The following is an 11630-nucleotide window of genomic DNA, read 5'->3' on the forward strand; positions in this document are numbered from 1 at the left end:
TAGAAGATGACCTGCTCTTTAAAACAAATTCCTCATTCAAGACCTAGACCTAATTCGATTTTATGTAAACATATTTTGCCCCTTTGTCCAATGCAAAAATAAGATATAGCCCTAATATTACTGGAAGTCAAACAGCACAAGTCTGATGTGAGGTAACTGCATACATAGTGTTCAATAAATGCAAGACAGCAGTGTTGAGCTGCACCTCAGTTGCTGTCCTTAGTTGGCGATTTTCTCAATTTCATCAAGATCATCTGTGTTCAGTTTTTCAATCTTCTTATCTGTTGTAGAAAGACAGGTTAGAGGTAGTCTACATAAATATTTCCTTTACAAAAATGTAAATGCATAAGCACAGGGTTAGACATAGAATTCAATACGCACTGAAGTGATCTTGGATTGTTTTGAGAATGCTCATGCTGTGATCGCTGTCAACCATGTTGATTGCAAGGCCCCTCTTGCCAAATCGTCCTGTGCGTCCAATTCTGTGCAAATATGTCTCATTGTCTGGATTGTAATCTTTGTCCACAGGAAGGTCAAAGTTGATCACTACAGACACCTGTTCCACATCAATACCTGTCCATAAAAGAATGTTGTGAGATACACCGCCACACTACCGTCACCATACACACAATACAAACCAAATATTTACATTTTGGACAATTACAACATACCTTTGTCTACATGTTGGAAATCCTACTTTAAAAGTAACACCTATCTCAAAATAATAGACCAACGGTATAGGATTTAATAACTTGTGTCTGCCTTTTCAACTTGTGATTCTAAGAATAAATCTTCTGATGTGAAAAAAAGACCAGAAAGTATTCATGTTTATTCTGCTGCCTCGAAAAACCCACCTCTAGCACACACATTGGTTGTGACAAGGACTTTCTCCTTTCCTTGTCTAAAACGCTCGATGACTGCAGCCCTCTGTTCCACAGTCATCTCTCCGCTTAGGAGCGCCACCTGGTGGCCCTCTTTTGTCAGCTCCCCTGACAGCCAGCTCGCCGTCCTACGGGTCTAGGATATAAAACATAGAACAAGCCACAAGTTCACATTAAAATGGCTCTATGTCAACAAAAGACTTGACAATATGTCAAGGTGTAGACTGTTACAATACTTATTTGTAAGGCAAACAGGGAAAGAATAATCTCATCAGCTGCCGTAAAACTCCATAGAAGAAGAAGAAGAAGAAGAATCTCATAATACATACGGCGCAAAAGATCATGGCCTGTGCGATGGTGATGGCCCCGTAGATGTTGCAGAGGGCAGAGAACTTCTCCTCCTTATTGTTGCACACCACATAGTACTGCTTAATAGTGTCTAAGGTCTCCTCCTCACGCTTGAGCTTTATGATGTTGGGATCTGGGACGATCCTTTCTGCAAACTTCCAGACAGATTCCTCAAAGGTGGCAGAGAACAGCAGCATCTGGCAATCCTTTGGGAGCATTCTAGTGGTTGGAAGAGAAAAATGAATCATGTCACTGCCTCTGAACTACACAGATATTTCCAAAGCTGTAATATGACCATTTCTTCAATAATACAACTGTTTAGTATTAATTCCCTTCAAGTAATTTGTCTAAGTCTCATAATTTCAACCACTCACATCTTTGAACTAGTAGAGGCTTGCAGCAACATTTACTCATAGCTAAGAGCCCAACTTGGCTGAAATAGTAGAGCACTTATGTGGGTTGCAGTTAGGTTCAAAGAACCTCTTTATTGCATTTAAACACATTTCAATATTTACAAAAATAAGCCTTCCTGATGGTTTCTTTATTTACTTTCTTTAAAATAACAAGCAATTTTAAGCTATTTTTATCGGTGTGAAACATTTTAAGGTCTTCAAATTGCTAGGGCGACTCTAAAGAGACAATATTTAAGACCTGCAAGATATTTCAAACCCTTTCTCCCTCTCCCTGCTCTGCCAGCTCATAGCTCATCAACAGCAAATACAGAGAGTGTGCAACACTTACCTAAAAACTGCTGTTGAGGTAATGGATGTATTGCCTCACCTCTCTACTGGTGTTCTCCAGTGTTTGTGACATGAGATACTAGCTAATCCAACCACTGTCAATATCATTTGTATCAATCTTTATTAGCAAAGTCCATACCCTAGTATGTCATAATGGTGTGTAATGTGGGATGATCAGATCCATCAGATTGGCATATTGCACCTTACAATAAAGTTCAAAAGCTATAAATCGCCTACATCTTGGTTCTTTGTATTCCCGCAAAAGCATTCATCACAGCCACCCCCCTCATGGTGGCCAAACCCTAATAATGAGGACCTTCCCAATGAGCACTTTTTCAAACCACCTAGTCATTCATTTATCATTTATCCTGTTGTTCATTTCCATTTCTGATTTATGCATCTGTGCCCAACTTTGCATTTACAACCAGGGCACTGAACAAAATCCTCATGTTAACTAAGGGATAACTTCTGACGAGGTGACCCTTTTGTCCCCAAAAATATTGGACGAGGCAAGGCAAAGAACTCCAAGAAGCCAAGCGGCGTTTCCTCCGTATAAAGGGTTTTGTTTAAGACAGTTATCCCGCTTATACCATGGTTACCACATGTGTTTAGACATTCGTGTTTACCTCACAATGGAAACATTCAGTTCAGTTTAAAAAGAAGTCAACCTGTTTAGTTTGTAATACTACTTTCTTTAGTCATGGACAAGGATAATGTTGGATAGTTTGCTTTGTTGCAATTAATTCCATTGTTGGTAAGCCTGAATCCTTAAGCTTGCGGTTTCTGATTCTATGCCTGCTGGCTTTCTAGTTCTCCAGATAACTTGATATTTAACCACATAATTAATTGTGTTTGCACCACTTGGCAAATTGAGAGAAAACATTGTTTCTTTTGTTCATTCTGTAACCGTTATTTACTATGGGCATAACATTCACAATTCACCAAGTGTCCATAGCATTGATATAAAAAGGTGATTAAACCTTTTTATCGGATTAACTTCATAGGTGTCCTGTTATACAAAAATATCAGGAGACTTGCCAGCCTATCAGAAAAGAGTATTTTTTGCCGGGTTATAATAATAATAAAAAAAATTACCCTTTACAGACAGTGAACATAGTTTACCTCTGGATGCGGATGCTCTGGTCTTGGTGGCCTTGTGTTGCAATCATGACATCTGCTTCATCCAGGACAAATACTTTGATCTTCTTTGGGTCGATAAACTTGAGTTTTAGGCACCAGTCCAGCACAGTACCAGGGGTACCAATGACTATCTGATCCTCGAGCTTCTGCCCTCTTTCTACTGTGGAACGAGTTTCGCAGTACAGTGTAAAAGAACATCATCGGTGCAAAAGCAGACCCTTAATGGTCACACATTAATTTACAACTTGCCAAATAAAACGAATTACAAAGAAGTGACTTGCTTTCACACAGACTCACCTCTATTGCCTCGGATAGCATAAGCAAGTTTCACTTCAGGATAGAACTGTCCCATTTGTTCAATGACTTTGCCAGTCTGCAAGGCTAGTTCATACGTTGGTGAGATACAGAGACACTGAAAGTAGAGAAACATAAAAAGGTTTAAATAGTTATCTATATCAGAACTATATCAGAACTTAAAAGAATGCATCCATGGCTCCAAATGAATGGTAATAGCCCACTGACCTGAGTCCACTTCTTAGCCGGGTCAACATGGCTTAGCATGGCTAGTACAAAGGCTGCTGTTTTACCTGTACCAGACTGGGATTGGGCAATCAGGTTTTGAGGTCTGGAACCAGAGGGAATATACACACTAAAGGGAGAGCAATGAAGCAGCTATCGTGTCGGTATGTAACAGAGTATTATGATGTACACAGCATTCAGTAACGCAGCTCAAGCTCATTTTCAAAACAAGATTTGTGTGTTTACATACAATACGTCATCATGACAAAATGTATATTTATGTGCTTCCCACATCTACGTTCTTCACATCTTTTGATATGGTTACTCATCCTTTCACATAAAAGATTTTATAATTTCTGTGTGAACTCACGGTTCAGCAAGCATCATTGGCAAAGCATTCTCTTGAATTTTGGAAGGTCTGTTGAAGCCCATAGCATAAACCCCCTGAAGCAACTGAGGCTTTCTGCAATGAAGGACAAGAACATATTATGGAGGTTCCTCCTGTTTATATGGATTTGATTTATGTCAAATCTTTCTTACAGGGGTAATTGACAATCTATTCAGGTACTCACAGACGCAGCTCTTCAAATGATTTTACGGAGTACAAAGGAGAGTTGGGATCTCGTTGAAGAACTTCAACTTGGTTGGTGGTATTCACAAGATTGCTCCGAATTAGTTTATTCAGTAATGACTGAGCTGCCCTGTCCTCTGAAGGAAAATATTACAAAGTACACATTATTTTTCGAAAACACTATACTACTTGCATCCAACAGCAGAATGATAACAACTGGCACAGTTTGAAAATCGTAATACTTCCAAATCACCTTTATCCTCTTCATCAGCTTTGTCACCATCTTCCCCTGGTTTCGCTGTTCCTAAAACAGTGATGTCATGTAAGTATTGCAATGGGGGAGAAAATAACTGAATTTTCTAAAAGGTTTCTAAACCTAAAATTTGCCTTACCATTTACGGACTGTCGTTTCTCTTTAATCTGCAAGGATCCAATCTATGTTTAAAAACAAGACACCCCTTCACTTTAGTTATTTCGCCTCAACAACTTTTTCTAAACACATAAAGAAAGTGATTAAAACAGCCTTATACAGCTTCGAGGAAGGCAGTTTTTATATAAACCGACGAGAACTACGACTATTAGCTAGATGACAAACACAACGTGACAAATAAATCTAGCTTCGTCAGCATAAACGGTCATGTCGTTCAGAGTTGATGCTAAAAAGTCATCATACTTTATCCCCGCACCGGGTTGATGCCATAACTTTAGTCGACAAATAGATCCCTTAGGGCTGTTTAATTTTGCAAGCCAAGGTTAATTTGATGAGAACACGCATGCAAGTCAAAGACTTTTGCAAATGAGCAAGCACTGTGTCAACAGCATGCCACTACATGCGACCGGCTAACAACTTTTTCAAAACGTAGCTGGATACACTGGACACGCCGGTTAACCCGCCTTAAACAAGAATAGTATAAAGTAACTCACAAGCTAGCTATGATAGCTAGCTAAATGAGATGCCCACGATATTTCACTGTCATGCAACTCGACCATGACAGTCTGAAGTTCTATATCCCTTGGTTGACAGTTAACGTACTAGTAGTCCCTAGGTGAGCTAGGCATTCAGCTAGACATGCTAATAAAACGTAATATTAAGCTATGCTATCTAGCTAAAAACTTACAGTTTCAACGGCAGCCTCTTGTTCATCAACTGACAAGGCCCATGAATCAGTCGCCATTGTACCTAACTACTCTGCACCTAAACTAATTTACAAACTGTTTGCTGTATTCTGCAATCCTCCAGCACTGTTCCTGGGCGTGTTTCTCTACACTAGCCTCTCACTATATATGTCTATGCTCACTACCATGACCGACCAAAAGGGGCTAACAGCACAGGATTCCCAGTTAGACAGAGGCGTGTTTGAATACAGGTCGGATGGACCAATGGACACGAATAATTGTTCCACCTGCGTACAACATGACAAAATGACGAGTTACCACACAAACTTGTGTTTCTATGTCAGATGCTAACCTATTTCCGACATAAATGTTATGCATTGACTGGGTCTCTCTTCTATGTGTTACTCTTTTCCCTCTCAATGAACATTCATGTATCTCGACCACTAATTTAATATTTGTGGGGTTACACTTTGAGCAGTTTCCCTCAGAGATGAATCTAAATGGTAGAGGTAAGATAAAACTGACGGCAATGCAGACTGTCCTACCATAAAGATGTCATCACCTCAGGTCATTTCTTCTTCTTTGGAAACACCTGTGGATATGCATTCGCCATGGGAAAGCAGTGAAACGTGGCAGTATCAGGCTGAATTGGAAACGAACGTGTTATGAAACATATTTTAGCATGCAGCGGTAGTGTTAATGGTCAGTGTGTGTGACAGTCCATGCCGGGTTCGAATGGAAGAACGAGTGATATAATTCCAGGTGTAGTGATATGGAATGTCTTGTGGCTTTCCCTCCTGTGTTAATGTTAGAGTGTATTTCTGTTTGCTAATTGTCTATGTGTTACGATAATGCCCTAGTGTGATTTTCCTTGGGTTTTAGTGTCTTTATCCAACCCAAGTCAATCTGATGTGTCTGAAAATATAATCCTGCTGCAGATGATGTTCTGCAAGTATTGTACTAACCATATGATAATTTTTCTGTGTGTTAATTAAGAAGGTTAGTTATCAAGCCAATATCTAACCCCCTGCTTATGTACAATAACCTCATTGATATATCATGCTACTTCCATGGCATTATACATTCCAATGGATTAATTGCATGCTCGCATTTACAGGCCTTTGTATTTAATTCAAGAGGGGCTGTGCTCAGCTACCAGATGAAACAGACTGATGTTCTATGTCATGTATCCATGTGGCTTGTCTTGCGGCTGTCGCCAGCCAGTTCTGCACTGTTGTGTATCCTTCCACCCTTGCTATCCTAACTAAAATTCAGATGTGCCACATCAGCCAACCATAACTAAACATAACTCATCAAAACTAAACATGAGCAAAATTCCCATACAACTTGCTGGGCAGCCTCTCCCTATCCCTTTCCTTCTATATCATATTATGTCAATACTGATAATGATAAAGTGGCTATATTGCTGACTGTATTTTTTTTACTCAAATGTATCCCTTAATCTGTTTATCAAATTGATGTTTACTAACAACATTTTCTTTCTCTTATAGCGTGATCTGTGCTTGAAAATGCCGATGGCTGGGATAACATTGTTCCTAATCACCATCTCCATTAAGTACAACTACGTATATTGGCAGCTGAAGTCTACCCACTCACTTTGTCTTTTTCTTTCTTCTCCTCCTAGACTATCTTCGCTGTGAGATGCTGCCTTAGTCGCTCCAGCTGACCTACTTGCAAAACACCCTCGACCTACACCCACCCACCCCCACCACAATGTCGTGCACTTATTCTACCCAATACTCTGTCCTAGCCTCACCTGCAATGTATATAATTGCCACCATCAACATAGTTTTCTGTTCCTTTACCCTACTTGCCCTTGTAAGAGTAACCTAAGAGCACACTGTATACCTACTAAGCAGCACAATATTTGAATGATCTTTCCCCTCCTTATCCACTATCAATGTTGTATCTATGATGTATATACCATGTTATCTTTGTATATATGGTGTACATTTACCACAAGTATGCTAGCATGCTTATCCTAATACATGTATGAATTAATTATGAATAAATGTTTCTAATGGTCTCCCCTCCCCTTCTGCCACATGCACTTGCACGCTCTGTCCCATCGCTTCCTTGTTTCCAACAAGAAGAATGCCCTGTGTTCATTCCACTCTTGCAACAAAATGTGACTTAAACAATGTTAAGTCTGTAACTTTTCCCAGTTCCCTTTGCTCTGTACAATTTGTAATTGGAACTATATTGCATATTTAACACACTTTTATTTTATTTTACAGATAATGGAGTCCCCAGTTTTGTCATGTAGACTAGCACCTTGTGTCTTCCACGAACCTTCTTCTTGGTGCCTTCACTGACCAAATACATTTCAACTCGGTGATTCTGTCCCTATTCATTGTCTGCCTCTTTCTCTGTACACAAAGTGCATTTAGTGTGGAAAAGGACAAGGCCATGTCCAGCTAGCAATGTATTGCATCGAAAAAAAAAGGTGCGTAATTTCGTTTACCCTCCACTACACCCCTGCTCTTAAGTAAACAAACGTGATTCATCTAATGTCTCTTCAAGGATTTGATCTATGTTTGCAGAAAAAAACGTATATTGTCTGAGAGTATTTTTGGGGAAATGAATAGATGTGCCAAAATGTTAATTGATATCTCATTAGTGTTCAACCCATAGACTTGATCACATTCAAACTAATGAACCCCATGTGTGTTTTCGAACCAATTGACAAGCAGCCCTTTGAACCATCATATGGTTATTTCAATTGCAGGGCTCTCTAAAGCTTAGGGTGAATTTGTGTATTTTATGCTCAGCTGAGATGATTGTGACAGTGCAGGGGGAGGTGGTGACTATTTTGGCTGTATCCTATATCAATTTTGTAAAGTGAGAGTTAATAGTCTTAAGGTAGCTCATTCTAAGTGCTTCCATGACAACAACAAGCGTGTAAAGTTGGTGGAGTATTGCATTACAGTATACACCATAGAAAAATAAGCGAGGTGTATGAAATCAATCTGAAAATAGAACGAAAGTACTGAGGCAACAACCAAAACCTAGGACTAATGCAAGTTATAATAAACAGGAATGCCAAAGACACTAATGACAGATTAATGCTTATGATTGTGTGATGCAGCAAACAGTGATTCTAAGACAAATATCTGATAGTGGAGTGCTATGTGATATTCATACTGACAAGGTAATCATCACAGAGTGGTATGTGATACACATAATTACAAAGTAATTGGTAGGGCATCATCAAGCAGCATGTCACCATGGTAGCAGCACAACGCACAACAATATTTACGCGTCATTCTAGTTGGAGTTGTTTATGACAGTAAGCTGATTATTTGTAGCAAGATATTTAATTTTCATAGTCTGAGCCACAAAGAAAATTATTGCCGAATGGGAAACTCTCTTAAAATGTCTCAAGTTTGCCCTATAACATTTCACTAGAAGGACTTATTTCAATAATTTCAAATTATGTTTTGACAGTTACATCTCCCTGTGCTTTGATTGTTTTTAGAGCACTCTATGTAAGCATGTAATGTTAAATATAATGTTTTGCCCCAGAGAAGAAAAAGAAGCTGCAGCGGATAATCTAAAGAGAATGACAGACCTGCAGGGTAACCAAGTGGAGCTGAGAGAGAGAGAGAGAGAGAGAGAGAGAGAGGTAGAGAGAGAGAGAGAGAGAGAGAGGTAGAGAGAGAGAGAGAGAGATGCAAATGGAAATTTAATTTCAAAGCGGAAGCTTACATTTCAGCCAAGGCACCCCCTACCCCCCTTCCACAACAACCTGATGTCTCCTTAGAAGCAGAGAAAGCTCCATATTGATTGTCATGGTTACCTCCTGTTCGAACAGATGGATGAGGCTAAGACTGGCCATAAAATGTAGATACAGCCAAACAAAACAGTGGCATCAAGGGTTTTTACAATCGACCAGAGACTGAAAATTGATGTGACAACGTTGAGGAGAATAGGAACTGGACAGGGGCGAACACAGGTGGGTGTATGTTCAGACGCTTAAGCCAAGACATGCTGTATGTTGTCTCCTTCAATCAACACCTCCCCCTGCAAACTCTCTCCTGTTCCACACACGCAGTTGAATTTAATTTGGTCTGATCCCTTGGCTATCAAAAAAAGAGACATGAATGGGGTCTCGTCATTGATTGTAGGGAGGAGAGAGTGGGTGGTGCTGATGCTGGGTGTACAGAGGGGGGGGGGGGGAGGGAGAGAGGGAGGGGAGGATAAGGGAGGGGATACTAATCTGCCACACAGGACCAGCTCTCCCCCTGTCAGCAAAGCCCTTCAACTCCAGAGCCAGCTGAGAGTGAGAGCTACTTTTTATAACCACATGTTGCTGTGCTGCCTGAGTTAGTGCAGCTGCCGCCACCACAGCAGCCACTACTTCTCTCTGCCTCTGTCTGCCTCTGTCTCTCGCTCTGTCTCCCCCTCGCTCTCTTTTGTTTTGCTCCCTTGAGAGCAAGAGCCATTTAATTTAGTTTCTGACAGCTGACATTTCCTCTACGCCATTCACACGGACGTCACTGGGCAACATTAAGAATTGTCTGGAGTAAAAGAGTTAAAGGAGCAGCCCTATATTTCCACATGAAGCAATAGATGTGAGTGTAATTGCTACAAATGAAAGGTAAGAACGGGTATTTTCACATTTCTAAACAATGCTGTTATGTTAATCGTGAATATGGCTTTCAGTGATTGAATTGGTTTTAATTATTGATGTGGGTGTATAGTATGTCATAATCGAGATACCATTAAGTGCATATCTCTGATACTGTAGGATTTAACAGTTTAAAATCAGAATTTTAGCTGTTAACAGTTTTTCTTGTTTTCAGTCAAAACAGTAGTTACCCAAAAAAACACCATAGCAATTGCAATCGCATCTGGTAGAAAGCAGATTTGGTTGTCTGCAGGAGTCCAGACTATTCTGCACCAACAGGTGGTTGTCTCTCTCTCTCTCGACTTCAACTGATGTGCGCTGTATGAATGGTGCCAGGAGCAACGCTCATAGTGGATTTTTTTCTGGCATTCTCATTAAAGCTGTCTGCAGATGCTGCAGATGATTCACACCAGTGGCTCGTGAGGGGGGGTTGTGTGTGTGAGTGAGTGTGTGTGTGTGTGTGTTTGTGTGTGTGTGGGGGGGGGAAGGTTGTTGCGAGGGGCTCCCTGAGTCTGTCACTTGAATCACTCATTATCACGATCTGTGCCCCAGCCAAATTGGAAAAACACTGTCTGTCACACTGTGAAGCTGCTGGTTACCGTTAAAATGTCACTCGCTATGAGAAAATCGTTTTTTTTTTTTTGTCTCATTGAGTGTGAGGTGTTCCTGGTGAAGGTGAGAGTTGTGGGGAAGATATAATTGAATTGTTTACGATTTACTGATTATGGTCAAAAACCCTCAGGTTTCTCCAGGAGAAAATATGTTTTGAGAAATGAACAGAAAGAGATAAGGTGATGATCAGAAGTACTGATTCACTTTCTGATTCCTCCAATTTGACAGACAGTGTGCCATTTAGGTGGAGAGGCCATTTTTTGTTTTTATTTTATAGCCCATGGAAAAAAAAATAAGTTGTGCTTTTAGTTTATATTCTGATATTTGTTCTACCTTTCTTCATTATGTGTGTGTTTGAATGCATGTGTACATTTGTGTTTGTGTTTATTGAGTTTTGTGTGTTGACAGTGTGTGTGTGTCTGTGTGTATGTGTGTGTCTGTAATGTGGTTCCTCTCTGCCTTTTCTGCATGGCATATTTTGCTTAGGACACATGATGGCAGTGTAGACATTGACAGCAGGGCGAGCTTGCCTGACCTGTCCCTTTTCATTTGGCAGCATGGCAATCTACCAAAGCCCAACATCAATAAAGAGGAGGCAGTTGTCGTCCTGTCCCTGACCCATTGAGCTCTAGCAAGTTTGCATTAATGCCTTGCTGTAGAGTAGTGATAACATCAGCCACTTCCCACTCAGATACTAATACCTCTTCTTGTCCACAGGGAGTTATACGAACAGCCTCACGTAATCTAGATAGAGGTACGTCTGAGTGTGAATCTATCATGAAGGGAATCGAACAAGGGGACTGTTCACAGAGATTTTTTTTGCGGAAGATTTCCGTCAACAGCATCTTTCACTGATTTAGGAAGTCCTTGTGATGTATCTCTGCAGTTGTGGTGTTGGTTTCTTTAGATACCAAGAGTGGATATCCGAGTTGAGTTATGATGCAGGGTAAAAAGCTGCTTTCGATCCCAGGTTAGTGCTTCCATTGTCAGGAAACTGATGAGCATCATGAGAGTGTTCTTCAACATGCTATGATATTCTTCTTCTGGAGCAC

At 40.4% G+C, this 11630-nt stretch overlaps 1 protein-coding gene across 1 annotated transcript; it reads right to left on the minus strand.

Moving 5' to 3' along the window:
* Nucleotides 1-219: 219 nt before the first annotated feature.
* Nucleotides 220-5374, minus strand: ddx19a (DEAD-box helicase 19a; the record flags this gene model as incomplete). Its single annotated transcript, XM_080853443.1, has 12 exons — nt 220-281; nt 382-573; nt 855-1017; nt 1211-1448; nt 3092-3269; nt 3407-3521; nt 3632-3758; nt 3999-4091; nt 4201-4336; nt 4453-4503; nt 4592-4634; nt 5318-5374. The coding sequence occupies 12 exons, from the start codon at nt 5372-5374 to the stop codon at nt 220-222; spliced, it is 1455 nt and encodes a 484-aa protein (XP_080709569.1).
* Between the last annotated feature and the right edge of the window lie 6256 nt (nt 5375-11630).

The sequence above is a fragment of the Sprattus sprattus genome (assembly GCF_963457725.1).
Source record: "Sprattus sprattus genome assembly, chromosome: 16".
NCBI lineage: Eukaryota > Metazoa > Chordata > Actinopteri > Clupeiformes > Clupeidae > Sprattus > Sprattus sprattus.